Below are 27,728 nucleotides of genomic sequence, written 5' to 3'. Positions count from 1 at the left end.
CTGTCACATAATAGAGAGACAAGTGATGCATACAAAATGTACGCGCAAGGGATTGAAATATTTATGTTTTTAGTCAAACATTCTTTCTGTGTGTGCTTCTTGCGGTCAATTTGCAGTCCAGTCCACAAATGATTCGTAATTATGTTCCTGCCCTCCTACCAATCCGCTGGAGGAAAAGAATCGGCCCGCGGCTGAGTCTAGTTGATGATTCCGCCTGAAGGGGGTCAAAATGACGACGCTTCAATGAGTCCTCCGGTTAACTGCGCGGTGCGCACCGCATACAAATAGTAATACAAATATGAACATGATGCAGACAGGTATCCAAGACGTCACAACAACCTATAAGGCTTTTTATAACAACCATCAGTGTTCCACTGGATGTCATAAGGTGAATGCACCAAGTTGTAAGTCGCTCTGGATAAGAGCGTCTGCTAAATGACTTAAATGTAAATGTAAATGTATTGGTTAAAAGAAATGGCAACATATTAGTCAAAAATAATTCAGATTAAATTAAAAAGAATTAAGAGTGTTGTAAAGCGATCGTGTCAGGCGAAAATGATGTGAAAGGTTGTACCATTGCATGCGCAGTCCCACATTCACTCTAAAAGCGATGGGTTATTCCCCATAATGTGCAACAATGTCAATGAACGTCATCCCTATATTTCCTTTGCGGTACGTCAAACTGTCGTGATTACCAGCCGAGGTAAACTGTTATTATGAGATGATTTTGTCTGGGCAGTGTCTGAATAACATCCTAAAACCTACTCCGAGCAGGGAGTTATTGTTGTCTTAAAAACAGGTTTTTAACCTGATTCCAGGACCTGTTCTGTTCCAGATACTGTATCTACAGTCCTATCTACTTTCCATTGCATGCTTTTTTAGCCTGGGTAGTTTTTACGTCCCAAATTGCACCTATTCCCTACAAGCGTATTCATTTGACCAGGACTCATAGGGCGCTAGTCAAAGTAGTAACCAGATCGGGCGGGAAACAGTTGCATTTTGTAGTTTCTTTGAAAACAACAACGTTTCAAATACTCAAGGTAGTCAAATATAGTTTAAAACTAAAATGCAAACTATTTATTTTATTTTTATATTCATATACAGGTCTCAGAAAAACGATATGAACTTATTTGGAATACTTTTAGGAAAACCAAACAATATTTGAATGTATTTGAATATATATATTATTTTATTTATTTATCCTTTATTTAACTAGGCAAGTCGGTTAAAAACAAATTCTTATTTACAATGACGGACTACCAAAAGGCCTCCTGCGGGGAAACGGGGGCCTGGGATTAAAATAAATAAATAAATACAATATAAACAACATAGAAGTTATTTGAACAAATGTAAATACAACATATTTGATAGCTGCCAAATATTTGCTGGAAGAACCAAAAAACGACAACAGTTAGTTTGAATTAGTCTAAATATATGATTATTTTAACACACTTGCGCACTCTCAGATATTAATATAACATAAAGCCTACAATTAAATACACAAGGGATATAGAATCAACAGTCATTTTTAAACTGCCAAAGTGGTCTAACAAATATATATACATTTACAATGAGTGAGCTATAAAACACGACATCCGGTTCCTATATAAGTGGAGTAACTTTGTGATCATGACAACAGCTCATTTTTGTTAAGAGGACACAGAACGTTGAAAATGTCTTTATGACATCATAATGGAGTCATTACATACCGTGGAATAAGGAACCATCACTGTTCCTTCTGTACAGTAGTTGGAAATGTCTTTATGACATCATAATGGAGTCATTACATACCGTGGAATAAGGAACCATCACTGTTCCTTCTGTACAGTAGTTGGAAATGTCTTTATGACATCATAATGGAGTCATCACTGTTCCTTCTGTACAGTAGTTGGAAATGTCTTTATGACGTCATAATGGAGTCATTACATAACGTGGAATAAGGAACCATCACTATTCCTATTGTACAGTAGTTGGAAATGTCTTTATGACATCATAATGGAGTCATTACATAACGTGGAATAAGGAACCATCACTATTCCTTCTGTACAGAATGTTGGAAATGTCTTTATGACATCATAATGGAGTCATTACATAACGTGGAATAAGGAACAATCACTATTCCTTCTGTACAGAATGTTGGAAATGTCTTTATGACATCATAATGGAGTCATTACATAACGTGGAATAAGGAACCATCACTATTCCTTCTGTACAGAATGTTGGAAATGTCTTTATGACATCATAATGGAGTCATTACATAATGTGGAATAAGGAACCATCACTATTCCTTCTGTACAGTAGTTGGAAATGTCTTTATGACATCATAATGGAGTCATTACATAACGTGGAATAAGGAACCATCACTATTCCTTCTGTACAGTAGTTGGAAAAACAAAACAAAAAAACTCTCAGCTCATCGCTATGCAATTAAAATGCAATTACCCAAAATATTAGGTAACAATACGCTGCTCTAAAAAAGTCATTACAGTTGTATTACACAGGCACCAGAACAGTGTAATGTGTTATTAAGTGTTATCGTGAACAGTAACCTGTCGTCTTGAATCAACTACAGCCAAGGAAGGTGGATAAGCAGGTTTGTTCGTGTTCCTAGTAAACTGTCCCTTTTGAAGGGATACTTGGGGATTTTGGGCAATGAGGTCCTTTAATCGACCTCCCCAGAATCAGATGAACTCGTGGACACAATTGTTATGTCTGCGTGCAGTTTGAAGGATGTTGCTAACTAGCGTTAGCGCAACGGCTAGAAGTCTATGGGGTATCTATCTGCTAATACCCATACACTCCCAGCCATTGCGCTAATGCTAGTTAGCATTGGCTCACGAAACTATCCCTCAACTTCCCCATAGTTTTAATAAGTAGTCACACTTCCTGAAATCTGTATTCAAATAGTTTTAAAAAGTCACCTCCAAAGTGGCTATTTGTTCCCCAATCATTCCAAAGCAGTTAAAGGGAATGGGGCGCCATTTGGGACAAACAGAGTGGGGAGTACGGAGTATAATAATTCAGACCCAGGCCTAAGAGATGGAACAGGCTGGCACTAATGGTGAGTGTTCATTGGTTTGCCAACACAAACTAAAAACTGCTGTGAAATTAACTGTGATGAAACTAGGTTGAAAACGAGCAGATAAAGGTGGATTTTTTAATTACAAAACTGACCCCGATTTAATGTGAATAAATGACTCAAAATAAATGTTGTATCGTTTGTCTGTAAATCATTTCTCCGCTCTCAATTCTGTCTGCAAATGGTGAGTACGGCATGCCCTACCCTTTAAGAGGCTACGTCCCAAACAACACCCTACGGGCCCTGGTCAATAGTAGTGCACTACACAGGGAATAGGGTGCCATTTGGAACGAAGTCATAGATGAGGTGGGGGGGAAACAATAAGCAAAGCTGCATCTGAAATCTTATTAAAAAACATGACGTAAGATTATTAAAAGATTAGCTTCACCTAGTTCCATCTCAGCACACTCTCTGTTTGTTTCTGTCCTGTGAACAAAGAGTCTTCAGTTTACATGGAGGCAGGAGGGGAGGCAGGAGAGGAGAGGCAGGAGAGGAGAGGCAGTAGAGAAGAGGCAGCAGAGGCAAGAGAGGAGAGGCAGGGGGAGAGGCAGGAGGAGAGGCAGGAGAGGAGAGGCAGGAGAGGAGAGGCAGCAGAGGAGAGGCAGGAGGAGAGGCAAGAGAGGAGAGGCAAGAGAGGAGAGGCAGTAGAGGGAGAGGCAGGAGGAGAGGCAAGAGAGGAGAGGCAGGGGGAGAGGCAAGAGAGGAGAGGCAAGAGAGGAGAGGCAGTAGAGGGAGAGGCAGGGGGAGAGGCAAGAGAGGAGAGGCAGTAGAGGGAGAGGCAGGGGGAGAGGCAAGAGAGGAGAGGCAGTAGAGGGAGAGGCAGGGGGAGAGGCAAGAGAGGAGAGGCAAGAGAGGAGAGGCAAGAGAGGAGAGGCAGGAGGAGAGGCAGGGGAGGCAGTAGAGGGAGAGGCAAGAGAGGAGAGGCAGTAGAGGGAGAGGCAAGAGAGGAGAGGCAGGAGGGGAGACAGATTTAATCACTCAACTGAATTGATTCACAGATTTCACACAATGAAATGGTCTACTTTTAGGATGGAACTGAAAATAGATATTTGATCATTTCCACATAATTTATTCAATAATCTTTTCACTTTGTATGTTACAGACATGATCTTTCTGTTGTTTGTAAGTATTTAGGAAACCCACATTCTCTGATTCATTTAGCCCAACTCTCTCAGAATAAGTAGGCTGATTATCCAGCTTCTCTCTTCATGACCTGAGTCTCCTCTCCTGATCCCTTTGTGGTGTATTCCAGGGACGACACTGCCCCCCAGTGGTCTATTACAGTAACTGCAGGTTCTCAACACCAAAGGCATAGATATTTTTAAAATGTTTTTTTTATTTAACTAGGCAAGTCAGTTAAGAACAAATTATTATTTACAAATACGACCTACCAGGGAAAAAAAGTAGGTTAACTGCCTTATTCAGGGGCAGAATGACAGATTTTCTTTTACCTTGTCAGCTTAGGGATTCGATCTAGCAACCTTTCAGTTACTGGCCCAATGCTGTAATCACTAAGCTACCCCCCCCCCCCAATAAACCTTTATTGAACTGACTAAAAAATATGAATCCCTTATGTATAAATAAAGCGAGGTTTTGTTATATAAAACTTCAGAATAGTGCAATTCTGTGACGAACAAATACAATCAGACACAACGGAAAAAGTCATGTTTTTTCCTAAATTAAATAAAAGTCTAATTATTATTGTCAGGTTTGATGAGTTGGCGTACCCCAGAATAGTGCCTGGGTAGTCTACTTCTTCAGGATCTGTCTCTTCATAATCTGATCTAGGATCAGGTCTCCCTGCTTCACGTCCGTGTTGCCACAGCCAACCACCGGACAGCTGTGGGACGGAGAAAAGGAATATGCTAATGAATCAATCTAATGTTTTAACTGCAACAGTTGTTTAAGTGGAAAACAAGGTGAGAAAACAGCAGGGTAGGACAGAGACGACATCACATCCTGATTGACAAGGTGCTATAGCAACAGGGTAGGACAGAGACGACATCACATCCTGATTGACAAGGTGCTATAGCAACAGGGTAGTACAGAGAGACGACATCACATCCTGATTGACAAGGTGCTATAGCAACAGGGTAGGACAGAGAGACGACATCACATCCTGATAAGACAAGATCCTAACAGTAACAGGCAGACTCAAGACAACAGAGTGTAAATGAATCGACTAAACCAGACAGTAGGAGTCTCACCGTAACTTCTTCTTCTGGTTTTGCCTGGCCTTGATCATCCCCATAATGGCGTCCCGGTCGTAGTGGTGGTTACACTTCTGGTTCTTCATGGGGTTCACCATCTCCACCTGCAGGGCCGCACAACAACATGGACACAACCAGACTGTAAGGCTTTATTGTCCTGTTGCCGGGCAGATTAGTTTACAGTGGGGGAAAGACATACCATCAGGAGGAGTAGAGACCAACCTGAGTCAGGGGACAGGTTAGATACTGAGACCAACCTGAGTCAGGGGACAGGTTAGATACTGAGACCAACCTGAGTCAGGGGACAGGTTAGATACTGAGACCAACCTGAGTCAGGGGACAGGTTAGATACTGAGACCAACCTGAGTCAGGGGACAGGTTAGATACTGAGACCAACCTGAGTCAGGGGACAGGTTAGATACTGAGACCAACCTGAGTCAGGGGACAGGTTAGATACTGAGACCAACCTGAGTCAGGGGACAGGTTAGATACTGAGACCAACCTGAGTCAGGGGACAGGTTAGATACTGAGACCAACCTGAGTCAGGGGACAGGTTAGATACTGAGACCAACCTGAGTCAGGGGACAGGTTAGATACTGAGACCAACCTGAGTCAGGGGACAGGTTAGATACTGAGACCAACCTGAGTCAGGGGACAGGTTAGATACTGAGACCAACCTGAGTCAGGGGACAGGTTAGATACTGAGACCAACCTGAGTCAGGGGACAGGTGAAGTTAACTTCACTCTGCGTCACAGCAACGTCCTCATCCATCTCCTCATCCATATTCTCTGCTGCCTCAGGGTTCACTGATGGAGACAGAACATACACACAAGACAGGTTAACCAGTCACCATGTGGGACGTGCTGCTAGTCTACATACAACTAGTGTGTGTGCGTGTGTGTGTGTGTGTGTGTGTGTGTGTGTGTGTGTGTGTGTGTGCCTCACCTGTTTTGAGTGCGTTTCTGACGTTCTCCTTAAAGGTGACCAGCTTGACGTGGTTCTGCAGCTCTCCCTCAGACAGACTGCCGTGTGTCTCAGTGAACTTCTCCTTCACCAGAGACTTCAGTCTGAACATGGCCTCGGGCTCCTGGTTCCTCACCTGGAGAACAGGAGACAGGTAACATCAGACAGGTGCTGGGGGGAGACAGGTGCTGGGGGGGGGACAGGCGCTCTGGGAGGGGGGAAGACAGGTGCTCTGGGAGGGGGGAAGACAGGTGCTCTGGGAGGGGGGAAGACAGGCGCTCTGGGAGGGGGGAAGACAGGCGCTCTGGGAGGGGGGAAGACAGGCGCTCTGGGAGGGGGGAAGACAGGCGCTCTGGGAGGGGGGAAGACAGGCGCTCTGGGAGGGGGAAGACAGGCGCTCTGGGAGGGGGGAAGACAGGCGCTCTGGGAGGGGGAGACAGGCGCTCTGGGAGGGGGCAGACAGGTGCTGAGGGGGGAAGACAGGTGCTGGGGGGGGAAGACAGGTGCTCTGGGAGGGGGAAGACAGGCGCTCTGGGAGGGGGGAAGACAGGCGCTCTGGGAGGGGGGAAGACAGGTGCTCTGGGAGGGGGAAGACAGGCGCTCTGGGAGGGGGAAGACAGATGCTGGGGGGGCCGACAGGCGCTGGGGGGGGGCAGACAGGCGCTCTGGAAGGGGGAAGACAGGTGCTGGGGGGGAAGACAGGCGCTCTGGGAGGGGGAAGACAGGTGCTGGGTGGGGGCAGACAGGCTCTCTGGGAGGGGGAAGACAGGTGCTGGGGGGAGACAGGCTCTCTGGGAGGGGGAAGACAGGTGCTGGGGGGGAAGACAGGCGCTCTGGGAGGGGGGCAGACAGGTGCTCTGGGAGGGGGCAGACAGGTGCTCTGGGAGGGGGCAGACAGGTGCTCTAGGGGGGCAGACAGGTGCTCTAGGGGGGGCAGACAGGTGCTCTAGGGGGGCAGACAGGTGCTGGGGGGCAGACAGGTGCTGGGGGGCAGACAGGTGCTCTAGGGGGGCAGACAGGTGCTCATTCGTGAACACCATAGCAAAAAGCTTTGCAATGGAAAATAAAAACGAAGAATTTCATATTGGACATGATCAGTTAGTCCCTCCCCGTTTCAGACGATCAGTTAGTCCCTCCCCGTTTCAGACGATCAGTTAGTCCCTCCCCGTTTCAGACGATCAGTTAGTCCCTCCCCGTTTCAGACGATCAGTTAGTCCCTCCCCGTTTCAGACGATCAGTTAGTCCCTCCCCGTTTCAGACGATCAGTTAGTCCCTCCCCGTTTCAGACGATCAGTTAGTCCCTCCCCGTTTCAGACGATCAGTTAGTCCCTCCCCGTTTCAGACGATCAGTTAGTCCCTCCCCGTTTCAGACGATCAGTTAGTCCCTCCCTGTTTCAGACGATCAGTTAGTCCCTCCCTGTTTCAGACGATCAGTTAGTCCCTCCCTGTTTCAGACGATCAGTTAGTCCCTCCCTGTAGTCCCTCCCTGTTTCAGACGATCAGTTAGTCCCTCCCCGTTTCAGATGATCAGTTAGTCCCTCCCTGTTTCAGACGATCAGTTAGTCCCTCCCTGTTTCAGACGATCAGTTAGTCCCTCCCTGTTTCAGACGATCAGTTAGTCCCTCCCTGTTTCAGACGATCAGTTAGTCCCTCCCTGTTTCAGACGATCAGTTAGTCCCTCCCTGTAGTCCCTCCCTGTTTCAGACGATCAGTTAGTCCCTCCCTGTTTCAGACGATCAGTTAGTCCCTCCCTGTTTCAGACGATCAGTTAGTCCCTCCCTGTTTCAGACGATCAGTTAGTCCCTCCCTGTTTCAGACGATCAGTTAGTCCCTCCCTGTTTCAGATGATCAGTTAGTCCCTCCCTGTAGTCCCTCCCTGTTTCAGACAATCAGTTAGTCCCTCCCTGTTTCAGACGATCAGTTAGTCCCTCCCTGTTTCAGACGATCAGTTAGTCCCTCCCTGTTTCAGACGATCAGTTAGTCCCTCCCTGTAGTCCCTCCCCGTTTCAGACGATCAGTTAGTCCCTTCCCTGTTTCAGACGATCAGTTAGTCCCTCCCTGTTTCAGATGATCAGTTAGTCCCTCCCTGTTTCAGATGATCAGTTAGTCCCTCCCTGTTTCAGACGATCAGTTAGTCCCTCCCCGTTTCAGACGATCAGTTAGTCCCTCCCCGTTTCAGACGATCAGTTAGTCCCTCCCCGTTTCAGACGATCAGTTAGTCCCTCCCCGTTTCAGACGATCAGTTAGTCCCTCCCCGTTTCAGACGATCAGTTAGTCCCTCCCCGTTTCAGACGATCAGTTAGTCCCTCCCCGTTTCAGACGATCAGTTAGTCCCTCCCCGTTTCAGACGATCAGTTAGTCCCTCCCCGTTTCAGACGATCAGTTAGTCCCTCCCGTTTCAGACGATCAGTTAGTCCCTCCCGTTTCAGACGATCAGTTAGTCCCTCCCCGTTTCAGACGATCAGTTAGTCCCTCCCCGTTTCAGACGATCAGTTAGTCCCTCCCTGTTTCAGACGATCAGTTAGTCCCTCCCTGTTTCAGACGATCAGTTAGTCCCTCCCTGTTTCAGACCGCTTCGATAAGTCTGGTGCCAAAGGAATACGACCTGGGTGTTATAGAGCCCCACTGTGGAGGTGGTGTCATAATACCCATAAAACCTAGCAGAGGTGGTGTCATAATACCCATAAAACCTAGCGGAGGTGGTGTCATAATACCCATAAAACCTAGCGGAGGTGGTGTCATAATACCCATAAAACCTAGCGGGGGTGGTGTCATAATACCCATAAAACCTAGCGGAGGTGGTGTCATAATACCCATAAAACCTAGCGGAGGTGGTGTCATAATACCCATAAAACCTAGCGGGGGTGGTGTCATAATACCCATAAAACCTAGCGGAGGTGGTGTCATAATACCCATAAAACCTAGCGGAGGTGGTGTCATAATACCCATAAAACCTAGCGGAGGTGGTGTCATAATACCCATAAAACCTAGCGGGTTAAAACAGGGAAAAGGTTCCAATCTTTCCCCCCTATAGGGGATTTTAGAAACAGTTAAAATAAGGGCTGTGTTTGGTTTAATAACCATGTAAATCTCTCCAGGACAAGGTGACTTTTATCAATATATCTCTAGGACAAGGTGACTTTTATCAATATATCTCTAGGACAAGGTGACTTTTATCAATATATCTCTAGGACAAGGTGACTTTTATCAATATATCTCTAGGACAAGGTGACTTTTATCAATATATCTCTAGGACAAGGTGACTTATCAATATATCTCTAGGACAAGGTGACTTTTATCAATATATCTCTAGGACAAGGTGACTTTTATCAATATATCTCTAGGACAAGGTGACTTTTATCAATATATCTCTAGGACAAGGTGACTTTTATCAATATATCTCTAGGACAAGGTGACTTTTATCAATATATCTCTAGGACAAGGTGACTTTTATCAATATATCTCTAGGACAAGGTGACTTATCAATATATCTCTAGGACAAGGTGACTTATCAATATATCTCTAGGACAAGGTGACTTTTATCAATATATCTCTAGGACAAGGTGACTTTTATCAATATATCTCTAGGACAAGGTGACTTTTATCAATATATCTCTAGGACAAGGTGACTTTTATCAATATATCTCTAGGACAAGGTGACTTTTATCAATATATCTCTCTATATATCATCTATTGACTGGTTTAGTTTAATAACACCATTACATGACTAGTATCACTGGAAAGTGACATTCTGAGTGATAACGTAGAGGATTGTAATTCCTTATCCAACAGCTACAGTAGGCTACACGCCTCCGTTTGAGGATCCACACTGATCTCCAGAATCCATCCGACAGAAAATGAACTTTGACCCCTGTAGTTCAGTACTTCACCTCTGCAGTGACACAGTTCACCACCTCAACGAAGCAGTTGATCTCCTGGTCCAGTTTGGCACACTCCAGCATCATCACCTCCAGCTTCTTCAGGACTGCGTCATTCTCAGTTCCTGTAATAATCATCACATCATACACAATTATTCATATCTCTGTATACTGTTGTTATGGTGACACAAGCTTCCAAATCGTAGACAGCATTTCTTAGCTCTGTATACTGTTGTTATGGTGACACAAGCTTCCAAATCGTAGACAGCATTTCATAGCTCTGTATACTGTTGTTATGGTGACACAAGCTTCCAAATGGAAGACAGCATTCCATATCTCTGTATACTGTTGTTATGGTGACACAAGCTTCCAAATGGTAGACAGCATTCCATATATCTGTATACTGTTGTTATGGTGACACAAGCTTCCAAATGGTAGACAGCATTCCATATCTCTGTATACTGTTGTTATGGTGACACAAGCTTCCAAATGGTAGACAGCATTCCATATCTCTGTATACTGTTGTTATGGTGACACAAGCTTCCAAATGGTAGACAGCATTCCATATCTCTGTATACTGTTGTTATGGTGACACAAGCTTCCAAATGGTAGACAGCATTCCATAGCTCTGTATACTGTTGTTATGGTGACACAAGCTTCCAAATCGTAGACAGCATTCCATAGCTCTGTATACTGTTGTTATGGTGACACAAGCTTCCAAATCGTAGACAGCATTCCATAGCTCTGTATACTGTTGTTATGGTGACACAAGCTTCCAAATCGTAGACAGCATTCCATAGCTCTGTATACTGTTGTTATGGTGACACAAGCTTCCAAATGGTAGACAGCATTCCATATCTCTGTATACTGTTGTTATGGTGACACAAGCTGCCAAATGGTAGACAGCATTCCATATCTCTGTATACTGTTGTTATGGTGACACAAGCTTCCAAATGGTAGACAGCATTCCATATCTCTGTATACTGTTGTTATGGTGACACAAGCTTCCAAATGGTAGACAGCATTCCATAGCTCTGTATACTGTTGTTATGGTGACACAAGCTTCCAAATCGTAGACAGCATTCCATAGCTCTGTATACTGTTGTTATGGTGACACAAGCTTCCAAATCGTAGACAGCATTCCATAGCTCTGTATACTGTTGTTATGGTGACACAAGCTTCCAAATCGTAGACAGCATTCCATAGCTCTGTATACTGTTGTTATGGTGACACAAGCTTCCAAATGGTAGACAGCATTCCATAGCTCTGTATACTGTTGTTATGGTGACACAAGCTTCCAAATCGTAGACAGCATTCCATAGCTCTGTATACTGTTGTTATGGTGACACAAGCTTCCAAATCGTAGACAGCATTCCATAGCTCTGTATACTGTTGTTATGGTGACACAAGCTTCCAAATGGTAGACAGCATTCCATAGCTCTGTATACTGTTGTTATGGTGACACAAGCTTCCAAATGGTAGACAGCAGTCCATAGCTCTGTATAGTAGAACATGTGCCCAACTAGCCTGCTGGCTAGTGCTTTTCAGACCGGGCTAGTAGAACATGTGTCCAACTAGCCTGCTGGCTAGTGCTTTCCAGACTGGGCTAGTAAAAATGTCAATATACCAAAATCCTCAAGTGACATCCTTGGGTGAACCGCTCCCCTTCCTAGTTACGTCAGACAGACAGTCAGTCAGTCAGTCAGTCAGTCAGACAGTCAGACAGAGAGTCAGTCAGTCAGTCAGACAGTCAGACAGACAGTCAGTCAGACAGTCAGTCACAGACAGTCAGTCAGTCAGACAGTAAGTCAGACAGTAAGTCAGTCAGACAGTCAGACAGACAGACAGTCAGTCAGTCAGTCAGTCAGTCAGTCAGTCAGTCAGTCAGTCAGACAGTCAGTCACAGACAGTCAGTCAGTCAGACAGTAAGTCAGACAGTAAGTCAGTCAGACAGACAGACAGTCAGTCAGTCAGTCAGTCAGTCAGTCAGTCAGTCAGTCAGTCAGTCAGTCAGTCAGTCAGTCAGTCAGTCAGTCAGTCAGACAGTCCCATTGACTACATACACACAAAGATCCTGTCCAGTGAGAAGGATTCGACAACGATATTACCAGCACAGTCAAGTGTCTCTCTGATAGAGACGTGCCACTAACCTACCTGCTGTTTCTGCCCCAAGTGTCTCTCTGATAGAGACGTGCCACTAACCTACCTGCTGTGTCTCTCTGATAGAGACGTGCCACTAACCTACCTGCTGTTTCTGACCCAAGTGTCTCTCTGATAGAGATGTGCCACTAACCTACCTGCTGTTTCTGCCCCAAGTGTCTCTCTGATAGAGACGTGCCACTAACCTACCTGCTGTGTCTCTCTGATAGAGACGTGCCACTAACCTACCTGCTGTTTCTGCCCCAAGTGTCTCTCTGATAGAGACATGCCACTAACCTACCTGCTGTTTCTGCACCAAGTGTCTCTCTGATAGAGACGTGCCACTAACCTACCTGCTGTTTCTGCCCCAAGTGTCTCTCTGATAGAGACGTGCCACTAACCTACCTGCTGTTTCTGCCCCAAGTGTCTCTCTGATAGAGACGTGCCACTAACCTACCTGCTGTTTCTGCCCCAAGTGTCTCTCTGATAGAGACGTGCCACTAACCTACCTGCTGTGTCTCTCTGATAGAGACGTGCCACTAACCTACCTGCTGTGTCTCTCTGATAGAGACGTGCCACTAACCTACCTGCTGTGTCTCTCTGATAGAGACGTGCCACTAACCTACCTGCTGTTTCTCTCTGATAGAGACGTGCCACTAACCTACCTGCTGTGTCTCTCTGATAGAGACGTGCCACTAACCTACCTGCTGTGTCTCTCTGATAGAGACGTGCCACTAACCTACCTGCTGTGTCTCTCTGATAGAGACGTGCCACTAACCTACCTGCTGTGTCTCTCTGATAGAGACGTGCCACTAACCTACCTGCTGTGTCTCTCTGATAGAGACGTGCCACTAACCTACCTGCTGTGTCTCTCTGATAGAGACGTGCCACTAACCTACCTGCTGTGTCTCTCTGATAGAGACGTGCCACTAACCTACCTGCTGTTTCTCTCTGATAGAGACGTGCCACTAACCTACCTGCTGTTTCTCTCTGATAGAGACGTGCCACTAACCTACCTGCTGTGTCTCTCTGATAGAGACGTGCCACTAACCTACCTGCTGTGTCTCTCTGATAGAGACGTGCCACTAACCTACCTGCTGTGTCTCTCTGATAGAGACGTGCCACTAACCTACCTGCTGTGTCTCTCTGATAGAGACGTGCCACTAACCTACCTGCTGTTTCTCTCTGATAGAGACGTGCCACTAACCTACCTGCTGTTTCTCTCTGATAGAGACGTGCCACTAACCTACCTGCTGTGTCTCTCTGATAGAGACGTGCCACTAACCTACCTGCTGTTTCTCTCTGATAGAGACGTGCCACTAACCTACCTGCTGTTTCTCTCTGATAGAGACGTGCCACTAACCTACCTGCTGTGTCTCTCTGATAGAGACGTGCCACTAACCTACCTGCTGTGTCTCTCTGATAGAGACGTGCCACTAACCTACCTGCTGTTTCTGCCACGTCCAGAGCAACGTCGGTCACAATGTCCATCCCCGTTCCAATATCTGTCTGACATGTTTTCAGACTAGACAGTGTGGAGTGGACTGCACTCAAGGACATGTTGAAATCTAAAACATGAAAGTATCTGAAACGAGAGATGTTAAGTTGTTAGAATATTAGGTCCCTTTGTGTTTTGGTTAATCGTGTTTGTCACGTGACATTGTTTAAAAAAAAAAACTTTATTAAAAAGATTTTGAATCAAACGGTCCTACTTTCTTTTTCATGTCAGATGGTCCAGAAACATCCTCAGACAACTGCTTTCATTTTTGTTCTAATTCAAATTGATAGAAAAGGCTTAAAATTAAAAAGGTTACATTCCAGGTCATGTGACACGATTAACCAAAACACAGGGTCCTGGTTATAATGAATCAACCAAAACACAGGGTCCTGGTTATAATGAATCAACCAAAACACAGGGTCCTGGTTATAATGAATCAACCAAAACACAGGGTCCTGGTTATAATAAATCAACCAAAACACAGGGTCCTGGTTATAATGAATCAACATGATTAACCAAAACACAGGGTCCTGGTTATAATGAATCAACCAAAACACAGGGACTTGGTTATAATGAATCAACATGATTAACCAAAACACAGGGTCCTGGTTATACTGAATCAACCAAAACACAGGGACTTGGTTATAATGAATCAACCAAAACACAGGGTCCTGGTTATAATGAATCAACCAAAACACAGGGTCCTGGTTATAATGAATCAACCAAAACACAGGGTCCTGGTTATAATGAATCAACATGATTAACCAAAACACAGGGTCCTGGTTATAATGAATCAACCAAAACACAGGGTCCTGGTTATAATGAATCAACCAAAACACAGGGACTTGGTTATAATGAATCAACATGATTAACCAAAACACAGGGACCTGGTTATAATGAATCAACCAAAACACAGGGTCCTGGTTATAATGAATCAACCAAAACACAGGGTCCTGGTTATAATGAATCAACCAAAACACAGGGTCCTGGTTATAATGAATCAACCAAAACACAGGGTCCTGGTTATAATGAATCAACCAAAACACAGGGTCCTGGTTATAATGAATCAACCAAAACACAGGGTCCTGGTTATAATGAATCAACCAAAACACAGGGTCCTGGTTATAATGAATCAACATGATTAACCAAAACACAGGGTCCTGGTTATAATGAATCAACCAAAACACAGGGCCCTGGTTATAATGAATCAACATGATTAACCAAAACACAGGGTCCTGGTTATAATGAATCAACCAAAACACAGGGCCCTGGTTATAATGAATCAACCAAAACACAGGGTCCTGGTTATAATGAATCAACCAAAACACAGGGCCCTGGTTATAATGAATCAACCAAAACACAGGGTCCTGGTTATAATGAATCAACATGATTAACCAAAACACAGGGTCCTGGTTATAATGAATCAACCAAAACACAGGGTCCTGGTTATAATGAATCAACCAAAACACAGGGTCCTGGTTATAATGAATCAACCAAAACACAGGGTCCTGGTTATAATGAATCAACCAAAACACAGGGACCTGGTTATAATGAATCAACCAAAACACAGGGCCCTGGTTATAATGAATCAACCAAAACACAGGGTCCTGGTTATAATGAATTAACATGATTAACCAAAACACAGGGTCCTGGTTATAATGAATTAACATGATTAACCAAAACACAGGGTCCTGGTTATAATGAATCAAGGCACCCTCGGCATATTGGAGCAGATGCCAGGATGTCCAACCCTAACCCCTGGAGAACTGGTGTGCAGGTTTTTGTTCCAGCCTTGCTCAAAACACACCTGATTCAGTTGCTCACCGATACCTTGTGTAGTTGACTTAACGTTAAGGCAAGGTTGGAATAATAACCTGCATACGGTCACAAAACAAGTTATCTGTAGCTACCTTCAGGTTGAATCCACGTATCACCAACAAGTGCACTGACTGGCTGTGTTGATACCTGGCCAGCCGGTTAACGTTACGCTATAATCACTAACTATGGGCGGCTAAGCAAGAGCATGTCAATAAATAGCTCGCTAACCTCACGACTTTCCTCGCTGGGATGGTTTTTACAGGTTGTAGACGTGTTCTTTAATGTGTTGGTGACTCAATAAGAGAAAATACTAAACAACTTTAGCTGCGTAAAATGACCGGGAAAAGTTTGTTCTCGTTTCCGGTTCCTGTTGAGGTGGTCTTCTTCTTCTTCTTCTTCGATGGGGTTTAACGGCGGTTTGCATCCAATGTTAGGGGTGCATTACCGCCACCAGCTGGACGGGGTATTGAATAAGATAATAACATTATTGATAACTATTAATAAGAATAAGAATACAAGGTCGGGAAAGAGGGAAAACGATATACAAAATAAAAAACGTCAACTAAAAAAACAACATTTATAAATATATATATATATAAATTATACTTATCCAATCACAGTCCACTCCAAAATGCTTCCCTGCGCAGGCTCAAGGCCCTGTGATGGGCTACATTAACCTATGTGGTCTAATCTCGAGGCCATCCTTCCAAATCTCAACTCATAATATGTCAAGATTAGATGAGGAATATAACTTCTAGAAATGGTATATCTATACATAATGTATCATTAAGATGAGGAATATAACTTCTAGAAATGGTATATCTATACATAATGTATCATTAAGATGAGGAATATAACTTCTAGAAATGGTAGATCTATACATAATGTATCATTAAGATGAGGAATATAACTTCTAGAAATGGTATATCTATACATAATGTATCATTAAGATGAGGAATATGACTTCTAGCAATGGTATATCTATACATAATGTATCATTAAGATGAGGAATATAACTTCTAGAAATGGTATATCTATACATAATGTATCATTAAGATGAGGAATATAACTTCTAGAAATGGTATATCTATACATAATGTATCATTAAGATGAGGAATATAACTTCTAGAAATGGTATATCTATACTTAATGTCACTATACAGCATATAGAGGAAACCTCTGTACCCACACAGACACCTGACACCAAGTCAGGTAACCCCTGTACCCACACAGACACTTGATACCAAGTCAGTTAACCCCTATACCCACACAGACACTGGACACCAAGTCAGGGGACTTAGATTGCTGTCTAAAACTCAAGTAACTACACCACATGTATTAGTTACCATGTTGTCATGTTGAACAGATTAACATCGGGTATCGGAGTAGATACCAATCATTCCCCCTCGTGGTTTTATTCCCGTGTTCAGCATCTCGGTCAGGAGACGAGAGAGAGGACTGAGAACACCACGGTCTAAGCGACCTGTGTTCAGCATCTCGGTCAGGAGACGAGAGAGAGGACTGAGAACACCACGGTCTAAGCGACCTGTGTTCAGCATCTCGGTCAGGAGACGAGAGAGAGGACTGAGAACACCACGGTCTAAGCGACCTGTGTTCAGCATCTCGGTCAGGAGACGAGAGAGAGGACTGAGAACACCACGGTCTAAGCGACCTGTGTTCAGCATCTCGGTCAGGAGACGAGAGAGAGGACTGAGAACACCACGGTCTAAGCGACCTGTGTTCAGCATCTCGGTCAGGAGACGAGAGAAAGGACTGAGAACACCACGGTCTAAGCGACCTGTGTTCAGCATCTCGGTCAGGAGACGAGAGAGAGGACTGAGAACACCACGGTCTAAGCGACCTGTGTTCAGCATCTCGGTCAGGAGACGAGAGAGAGGACTGAGAACACCACGGTCTAAGCGACCTGTGTTCAGCATCTCGGTCAGGAGACGAGAGAGAGGACTGAGAACACCACGGTCTAAGCGACCTGTGTTCAGCATCTCGGTCAGGAGACGAGAGAAAGGACTGAGAACACCACGGTCTAATCAACCTGTGTTGAATTAAAAACGGGAGAGACTGGGAGCTAAGCTTCCACTTGACATGCTGGTGATGTCTTCTAGTTGTGTCAACATTTTGCCTGTTTTTTTGTAACATGAAATAGGTTGATGCTATTGAAGGATTTATTTAGAGATTATACAGAATGTCACACCAGCTCTAGTATGATGAGGAAACCATTAGGATCCACATTATATGCTATATCAATGTGGTTTATGATGGCCAGGCTTGCACAGTTTATGACGTGGCACGCAACCATTGGTTGATGGTCGATGCAACATCTGCTCATGTAGATCTGGACCAGTGAATCCAGTCTCATTGAAGAAGGAGGAAGTCCAGCCAGACATTTCTTCAAAATAAAAGACACAAACTACTGTAAATTGCTTGGTTTTTAAAATAACGTTCTGTTATATGAAATAAAATAAAATAAATAAATGATATACCATTATATTTATTCAAAGCCTCTTTTGTATTTAATTAATGACATATTACCACAGTGACATTATACCAAAGCTGGTAACAGATGATGTTATTAAAAACCATTCAACTATTTACAGTGTTACTGAAGCATTAGCACATTAAAGGTCATTACGTAACCAAGAGATTAATTAAAGTCTAAATGAATGAATCAACAGAAAGTTAAACCAAGAGGCCTTTATCCAGATCTTCACAGGACTGTCCTGAACTCGAGGCCTTTATCCAGATCTTCACAGGACTGTCCTGAACTCGAGGCCTTTATCCAGATCTTCACAGGACTGTCCTGAACTCGAGGCCTTTATCCAGATCTTCACAGGACTGTCCTGAACTCGAGGCCTTTATCCAGATCTTCACAGGACTGTCCTGAACTCGAGGCCTTTATCCAGATCTTCACAGGACTGTCCTGAACTCGAGGCCTTTATCCAGATCTTCACAGGACTGTCCTGAACTCGAGGCCTTTATCCAGATCTTCACAGGACTGTCCTGAACTCGAGGCCTTTATCCAGATCTTCACAGGACTGTCCTGAACTCGAGGCCTTTATCCAGATCTTCACAGGACTGTCCTGAACGAGGCCTTTATCCAGATCTTCACAGGACTGTCCTGAACTCGAGGCCTTTATCCAGATCTTCACAGGACTGTCCTGAACGAGGCCATTATCTAGATCTTCACAGGACTGTCCTGAACTCGAGGCCTTTATCCAGATCTTCACAGGACTGTCCTGAACTCGAGGCCTTTATCCAGATCTTCACAGGACTGTCCTGAACTCATCAAAGATGAAACTTGGCACGTGGGCCTCGGCCACCTTTAAAGACAGAAAAACAACAGATTATTATGTGCATGTATAATGTAATATTCCAGACGAATAGCTATAGTATCCCCCCCCCCCCCATGGGTGTTGTTGCTAATCCTAATCTAATCCAATCCAATCCTAATCCAATCCAATCCTAATCTAAACCTAACCTAAACCTAATCTAATCCAATCCAATCCTAACCCAAACCTAACCCAAACCTAACCCAAACCTAACCCAAACCTAACCCAAACCTAACCCAAACCTAACCCAAACCTAACCCAATCCTAATCTAATCCTGATACTAATCTAATCCTAACCCTAATCCTACCTTGCGAGGCAGTTTGGTGTAGCGTACGTAATCCTCCAGAAACATCAGAGCTCCCACCACATCGGACGGCATGTCCGGGATCTTCTGACTGTAAAATAATTATTTACCCAAAATCTACATTTCATTCAATTTGAAGCATAATATAATCCACATATAATAACACAGTGATCCACAAAATGTACTTCATTTTTTAATTTAAATTGTATTTATACAGATTAGATCTATGGAGATAACGTTTGTTTTTTTGTTGCAAGAAAGAGCTGTTTGAAATAGCAGCCTTGGGCATCGTTCACTAGCAATACATGTATTATATATAAATACACCTGACTTTACTGTGATATCACTGTTTACACTCTTAAAATTAATGTGAATATGGGATGTTTTTAAACTGGCAAATCAATCAAACAATCAAACAAATCAAACAATCAAACAAATCAATCACTCAACAAATCAACAAATCAATCACTCAACAAATCAATCACTCAACAAATCAATCACTCAACAAATCAATCACTCAACAAATCAATCACTCAACAAATCAATCACTCAACAAATCAATCACTCAACAAATCAATCACTCAACAAATCAATCACTCAACAAATCAATCACTCAACAAATCAATCACTCAACAAATCAATCACTCAACAAATCAATCACTCAACAAATCAATCACTCAACAAATCAATCACTCAACAAATCAATCACTCAAACAAATCACTCACTCAAACAAATCACTCACTCAAACAAATCACTCACTCAACAAATCACTCACTCAACAAATCACTCACTCAACAAATCACTCACTCAACAAATCACTCACTCAACAAATCACTCACTCAAACAAATCACTCACTCAAACAAATCACTCACTCAAACAAATCACTCACTCAACAAATCAATCACTCAACAAATCACTCACTCAACAAATCACTCACTCAACAAATCAATCACTCAACAAATCAATCACTCAACAAATCACTCACTCAACAAATCACTCACTCAACAAATCACTCACTCAACAAATCACTCACTCAACAAATCACTCACTCAACAAATCACTCACTCAACAAATCAATCACTCAACAAATCACTCACTCAACAAATCACTCACTCAACAAATCACTCACTCAAACAAATCAATCACTCAAACAAATCAATCACTCAAACAAATCAATCACTCAACAAATCAAACAAATCAATCACTCAACAAATCAATCACTCAACAAATCAATCACTCAACAAATCAATCAATCAACAAATCAATCACTCAACAAATCAATCACTCAACAAATCAATCACTCAACAAATCAATCACTCAACAAATCAATCACTCAACAAATCAATCACTCAACAAATCAATCACTCAACAAATCAATCACTCAACAAATCAATCACTCAACAAATCAATCACTCAACAAATCAATCACTCAACAAATCAATCACTCAAACAAATCAATCACTCAAACAAATCAATCACTCAAACAAATCAATCACTCAACAAATCAATCACTCAACAAATCAATCACTCAACAAATCAATCACTCAACAAATCAATCACTCAACAAATCAATCACTCAACAAATCAATCACTCAACAAATCAATCACTCAACAAATCAATCACTCAACAAATCAATCACTCAACAAATCAATCACTCAACAAATCAATCACTCAACAAATCAATCACTCAACAAATCAATCAATCAACAAATCAATCAATCAACAAATCAATCAATCAAACGTACCTGGTGCACTGTTCCATGATGGAGCGTATGAATTGCCCAATGAGAGCCAGGAACTGCTCTGTGTATCTGGAGTGGAACTGCTTCAGCAGAGTGAGCAGGCCAAGAACCAGAGGAGACCAGTCTACGGGGTCGGTGGCTTTCCTGCACGTCATCCCTGGACAAATAGGAGAATACAGCCAATCACGTGGTGGGATACACTCAACATGGGTCAGGACCAGCCAATCACATGGTGGGATACACTCAACATGGGTCAGGACCAGCCAATCACATGGAGGGATACACTCAACATGGGTCAGGACCAGCCAATCACATGGTGGGACACACTCAATATGGGTCAGGACCAGCCAATCACATGGTGGGATACACTCAATATGGGTCAGGACCAGCCAATCACATGGTGGGATACACTCAACATGGGTCAGGACCAGCCAATCACATGGAGGGATACACTCAACATGGGTCAGGACCAGCCAATCACATGGTGGGACACACTCAATATGGGTCAGGACCAGCCAATCACATGGTGGGATACACTCAATATGGGTCAGGACCAGCCAATCACATGGTGGGACACACTCAATATGGGTCAGGACCAGCCAATCACATGGACACACTCAATATGGGTCAGGATCAGCCAATCACATGGTGGGACACACTCAATATGGGTCAGGATCAGCCAATCACATGGTGGGACACACTCAATATGAGTCATTTTGACCAATCAGATCATTTCTTTGGGCAAAAGATTAGAATTGGGCTGCCTGTGTAAACGCAGCCTACACTAAGTTTACAAAACATTAAGAACACCTTCCTACTATTGAGTTGTATCCCCTTTTGTCTTCAGAACAGCCTCATTCGTCGGGTCATGGACTCTACAAGGTGTTGAAAGCGTTTCACAGGGATGCTGGTCCATGTTGACTCTACAAGGTGTCTTAAGTGATCCACAGGGATGCTGGTCCATGTTGACTCTACAAGGTGTTGAAAGCGTTCCACAGGGATGCTGGTCCATGTTGACTCTACAAGGTGTCTAAAGCGTTCCACAGGGATGCTGGCCCATGTTGACTCTACAAGGTGTCTTAAGTGATCCACAGGGATTTTGGTCCATGTTGACTCTACAAGGTGTTGAAAGCGTTCCACAGGGATGCTGGCCCATGTTGACTCTACAAGGTGTTGAAAGCGTTCCACAGGGATGCTGGTCCATGTTGACTCTACAAGGTGTCTAAAGCGTTCCACAGGGATGCTGGCCCATGTTGACTCTACAAGGTGTCTTAAGTGATCCACAGGGATTTTGGTCCATGTTGACTCTACAAGGTGTTGAAAGCGTTCCACAGGGATGCTGGCCCATGTTGACTCTACAAGGTGTCTTAAGTGATCCACAGGGATGCTGGTCCATGTTGACTCTACAAGGTGTTGAAAGCGTTCCACAGGGATGCTGGCCCATGTTGACTCTACAAGGTGTCTTAAGTGATCCACAGGGATGCTGGTCCATGTTGACTCTACAAGGTGTTGAAAGCGTTCCACAGGGATGCTGACCCATGTTGACTCTACAAGGTGTTGAAAGTGTTCCGCAGGGATGCTGGCCCATGTTGACTCTACAAGGTGTTGAAAGCGTTCCACAGGGATGCTGACCCATGTTGACTCCAACGCTTCCTACAGTTGTGTCAGGTTGGCTGGATGTCCTTTGGATGGTGGACCATTCTTGATACACACGGGAAACTGTTGAGCGTGAAAAACCCAGCAGCGTTGCAGTTCTTGACAAACCGGTGTGCCTGGAACTAGAGGACTGATTTCTTCATCCCGCTCCTGCAGCTTTTCATACTGCAACCCCGCCCACACCAACCTCCGATCCGCCTCCCACCTGCCACCTCAAGAACTGGTCCAACCCGACCCCAGTCACCTGACAGCCAACCCAACCCCAGTCATCTGACAGCCAACCCAACCCAAGTCACCTGACAGCCAACCCAACCTCGGTCACCTGCCAAGCCAACCCAACCTCGGTCACCTGACAGCCAACCCAACTCCGGTCACCTGACAGCCAACCCAACCCAACCCCAGTCACCTGCCAGCCAACCCAACCCAACCCCAGTCACCTGCCAGCCAGCCCAACCCCAGTCACCCGCCAGCCAGCCCAACCCCGGTCACCCGCCAGCCAGCCCAACCTCGGTCACCCGCCAGCCAGCCCAACCCCGGTCACCCGCCAGCCAGCCCAACCCCGGTCACCCGCCAGCCAGCCCAACCCCGGTCACCCGCCAGCCAGCCCAACCCCGGTCACCCGCCAGCCAACCCAACCCCGGTCACCCGCCAGCCAACCCAACCCCAGTCACCCGCCAGCCAACCCAACCCCAGTCACCCGACAGCCAACCCAACCCAACCCCAGTCACCTGCCAGCCAACCCAACCCAACCCCAGTCACCTGCCAGCCAACCCAACCCCAGTCACCTGCCAGCCAACCCAACCCAACCCCAGTCACCTGCCAGCCAACCCAACCCAACCCCAGTCACCTGCCAGCCAACCCAACCCCAGTCACCTGCCAGCCAACCCAACCCAGTCACCTGCCAACCAACCCAACCCAGTCACCTGCCAACCAACCCAACCCAACCCCAGTCACCTGCCAGCCAACCCAACCCAACCCCAGTCACCTGCCAGCCAACCCAACCCCAGTCACCTGCCAGCCAACCCAACCCCAGTCACCTGCCAACCAACCCAACCCAGTCACCTGCCAACCAACCCAACCCAACCCCAGTCACCTGCCAGCCAACCCAACCCAACCCCAGTCACCTGCCAGCCAACCCAACCCAACCCCAGTCACCTGCCAGCCAACCCAACCCCAGTCACCTGCCAGCCAACCCAACCCAGTCACCTGCCAACCAACCCAACCCAGTCACCTGCCAGCCAACCCAACCCAACCCAGTCACCTGCCAACCAACCCAACCCAACCCCAGTCACCTGCCAGCCAACCCAACCCAACCCCAGTCACCTGCCAGCCAACCCAACCCCAGTCACCTGCCAGCCAACCCAACTCTAGTCACCTGCCAACCAACCCAACCCAACCCAACCCAGTCACCTGCCAACCAACCCAACCCAACCCCAGTCACCTGCCAGCCAACCCAACCCCAGTCACCTGCCAGCCAATCCAACTCCAGTCACCTAAATCTTCTGTCTTGCCCATTCACCCTCTGAATGGCAAACATTCACAATCCATGTTTCAATTGTTTCAAGGCTTAAAATCTCCTCCCCTTCATCTACACTGATTGAAATGGATTTAACAAGTGACATAAATAAGGGATCATATCTTTCACCTGGATTCACCTGGTCAGTCTGTGTCATGGAAAGAGCAGGTGTTCTTAATGTTTTGTATACTCAGTGTATATGTCATTATGATGGTGAAAAATTGAATTTCTCCTGTGAATATCAATAAAGTTGATTCAAACGGACCTTGTTTTCCTCTGTGAGTATCAATAAAGTTGATTCAAACGGACCTTGTTTTCCTCTGTGAGTATCAATAAAGTTGATTCAAACTGACCTTGATTTCCCCTGTGAGTATCAATAAAGTTGATTCAAACGGACCTTGATTTCCCTGTGAGTATCAATAAAGTTGATTCAAACTGACCTTGATTTCCCCTGTGAGTATCAATAAAGTTGACCATAACTCACCTTGGTTTTTGCTGTACTGCAGTTTAGGCAGCTGAGCGATGATGAAGAGGAAGTTGACGATAGGAAAGTAAGGCAGGCGCTTGGTTGTGATGTAGATCTACAACATACAGAACAGGTGCAGTAAGGGAGGTGCTGGGTTGTAATGTAGATCTACAACATATAGAACAGGTGCAGTAAGGGAGGCGCTTGCTTGTAATGTAGATTTACAACATATAGAACAGGTGAGGTAAGGCAGGCGCTTGGTTGTATTGTTGATCTACAACATACAGAACAGGTGCAGTAAGGGAGGTGCTGGGTTGTAATGTAGATCTACAACATATAGAACAGGTGAAGTAAGGGAGGTGCTGGGTTGTAATGTAGATCTACAACATATAGAACAGGTGAAGTAAGGGAGGTGCTAAGTTGTGATGTAGATCTACAACATATAGAACAGGTGAAGGGAGGGAGGTGCTAAGTTGTGATGTAGATCTACAACATATAGAACAGGTGCAGTAAGGCAGGCGCTGGGTTGTAATGTAGATCTACACCATATAGAACAGGTGAAGGGAGGAAGGTGCTGGGTTGTAATGTAGATCTACACCATATAGAACAGGTGAAGGGAGGGAGGTGCTAGGTTGTAATATAGATCTACAACATATAGAACAGGTGAAGGGAGGGAGGTGCTAAGTTGTGATGTAGATCTACAACATATAGAACAGGTGAAGGGAGGGAGGTGCTAAGTTGTGATGTAGATCTACAACATATAGAACAGGTGCAGTAAGGCAGGCGCTGGGTTGTAATGTAGATCTACAACATATAGAACAGGTGCAGTATGATGTAGACCTAAAACATGAACAAACAGCTCCGATCAACACTCAGCAACAGGTTAGTTCCATCAGCTGTTGTACAAAATCACACAAAACATTTGACGGCACTGGGGCTTTAAGGGAAAACAAATAAACACAAATAAATTAAAAACAAGAGGCCTTTATCCAGATCTTCACAGGACTGTCCTGAACATCTTTGAAAACAGAAAATTGAGCACACACACGCATGCAATCTCCATAGACAAACATCGGCAGTAGAATGGCATTACTGAAGAGCCCAGTGACTCAACGTGGCATCGTCATAGGATGCCATCCTTCTAACAAGTCTAGTGTCCATATACTTTTGGTCATGTACTGTACCTTGTTGAGTGGGTTGTGTATCCCTGTAGTAGTAGTATCAGTAGTAGTAGTAGTAGTAATTAAAGCCAGACCTTGTTGAGTGGGTTGTGAATGTAGTAGTAGTAGTAGTAGTAGTAGTAGTAATAGTAAATAAAGCCAGACCTTGCTGAGTGGGTTGTGAATGTAGTAGTAGTAGTAGTAGTAGTAGTAGTAGTAGTAGTAGTAGTAGTCATAGTAATTAAAGCCAGACCTTGCTGAGTGGGTTGTGAATGTAGTAGTAGTAGTAGTAGTAGTAGTAGTAGTAGTAGTAGTAGTAGTAGTAGTAGTCATAGTAATTAAAGCCAGACCTTGCTGAGTGGGTTGTGAATGTAGTAGTAGTAGTAGTAGTAGTAGTAGTCAAAGCCAGTCCTTGCTGAGTGAGTTGTGAATGTAGTAGTAGTAGTAGTAGTAGTAGTAGTAGTAGTCATAGTAATTAAAGCCAGACCTTGCTGAGTGGGTTGTGAATGTAGTAGTAGTAGTAGTAGTAGTAGTAGTAGTAATAATAGTAATCAAAGCCAGACCTTGCTGAGTGGGTTGTGAATGTAGTAGTAGTAGTAGTAGTAGTAGTAGTAGTAGTAGTCAAAGCCAGTCCTTGCTGAGTGGGTTGTGAATGTAGTAGTAGTAGTAGTAGTAGTAGTAGTAGTAGTAGTAGTAGTCATAGTAATTAAAGCCAGACCTTGCTGAGTGGGTTGTGAATGTAGTAGTAGTAGTAGTAGTAGTAGTAGTAGTAGTAGCAGCAGCAGCAGTAGTAGTAGTATTTAAAGCCAGACCTTGCTGAGTGGGTTGTGAATGTAGTAGTAGTAGTAGTAGTAGTAGTAGTAGTAGTAGTCAAAGCCAGTCCTTGCTGAGTGGGTTGTGAATGTAGTAGTAGTAGTAGTAGTAGTAGTAGTAGTAGTAGTAGTAGTCATCGTAATTAAAGCCAGACCTTGCTGAGTGGGTTGTGAATGTAGTAGTAGTAGTAGTAGTAGTAGTAGTAGTAGTAGCAGCAGCAGCAGTAGTAGTAGTATTTAAAGCCAGACCTTGCTGAGTGGGTTGTGAATGTAGTAGTAGTAGTAGTAGCAGCAGCAGCAGCAGTAGTAGTAGTATTTAAAGCCAGACCTTGCTGAGTGGGTTGTGAATGTAGTAGTAGTAGTAGTATTTAAAGCCAGACCTTGTTGAGTGGGTTGTGAATGTAGTAGTAGTAGTAGTAGTAGTAGTAGTAGTAGTAGTAGTAGTAGTAGTAGTAGTAGTAGTAGCAGCAGCAGTAGTAGTAGTATTTAAAGCCAGACCTTGCTGAGTGGGTTGTGAATGTAGTAGTAGTAGTAGTAGTAGTAGTAGTAGTAGTAGTAGTAGTAATAATAGTAATTAAAGCCAGACCTTGTTGAGTGGGTTGTGAATGTAGTAGTAGTAGTAGTAGTAGTAGTAGTAATTAAAGCCAGACCTTGCTGAGTGGGTTGTGAATGTAGTAGTAGTAGTAATAGTAGTAGCAGCAGCAGTAGTAGTAGTATTTAAAGCCAGACCTTGCCGAGTGGGTTGTGAATGTAGTAGTAGTAGTAGTAGTAGTAGTAGTAGTAATAGTAATTAAGGCCAGAACTTGCTGAGTGGGTTGTGAATGTAGTAGTAGTAGTAGTAGTAGTAGTAGTAGTAGTAGTAATTAAAGCCAGACCTTGCTGAGTGGGTTGTGAATGTAGTAGTAGTAGTAGTAGTAGTAATTAAAGCCAGACCTTGCTGAGTGGGTTGTGAATGTAGTAGTAGTAGTAGTAGTAGTAGTAGTAGTAGTAGTATTAGTAGCAGCAGCAGTAGTAGTAGTAGTAGTAGTAATAGTAATTAAAGCCAGAACTTGCTGAGTGGGTTGTGAATGTAGTAGTAGTAGTAGTAGCAGTAGTAGTAGTAGTAGTAGTAGTATTTAAAGCCAGACCTTGCTGAGTG

General features: G+C 44.4%; 1 protein-coding gene and 1 pseudogene across 3 annotated transcripts; both read right to left on the bottom strand.

Moving 5' to 3' along the window:
• Positions 1-4,574: 4,574 nt before the first annotated feature.
• On the bottom strand, positions 4,575-15,964 carry LOC124017643 (E3 SUMO-protein ligase NSE2-like). 3 transcript variants are annotated; one of them, XM_046332902.1, is made up of 8 exons: positions 15,679-15,949; positions 13,983-14,041; positions 13,716-13,855; positions 10,144-10,256; positions 6,236-6,389; positions 6,002-6,096; positions 5,287-5,393; positions 4,575-4,919 (listed from the first exon to the last, which is right to left on the bottom strand). In XM_046332902.1, the coding sequence occupies exons 3-8, from the start codon at positions 13,828-13,830 to the stop codon at positions 4,829-4,831; spliced, it is 675 nt and encodes a 224-aa protein (XP_046188858.1). In that variant the 5' UTR covers positions 13,831-13,855; positions 13,983-14,041; positions 15,679-15,949; the 3' UTR covers positions 4,575-4,828. The 3 variants fall into 3 exon arrangements, with proteins under 3 accessions (XP_046188858.1, XP_046188859.1, XP_046188857.1); XM_046332903.1 differs by lacking the exon at positions 13,983-14,041 and having other exon boundaries at positions 4,576-4,919; positions 15,815-15,964; XM_046332901.1 differs by lacking the exon at positions 13,983-14,041 and having other exon boundaries at positions 4,576-4,919; positions 15,679-15,948.
• Positions 15,965-18,091: 2,127 nt separating this feature from the next.
• The window catches only part of LOC124017636, a 52,405-nt pseudogene continuing 42,768 nt past the window's right edge, over positions 18,092-27,728 (bottom strand).

Source organism: Oncorhynchus gorbuscha, unplaced genomic scaffold, assembly GCF_021184085.1.
Source record: "Oncorhynchus gorbuscha isolate QuinsamMale2020 ecotype Even-year unplaced genomic scaffold, OgorEven_v1.0 Un_scaffold_295, whole genome shotgun sequence".
Lineage (NCBI taxonomy): Eukaryota > Metazoa > Chordata > Actinopteri > Salmoniformes > Salmonidae > Oncorhynchus > Oncorhynchus gorbuscha.
The sequence above is the reverse complement of the archived record's forward strand: the minus strand, read 5'-3'. Positions and strand labels throughout refer to the sequence as shown.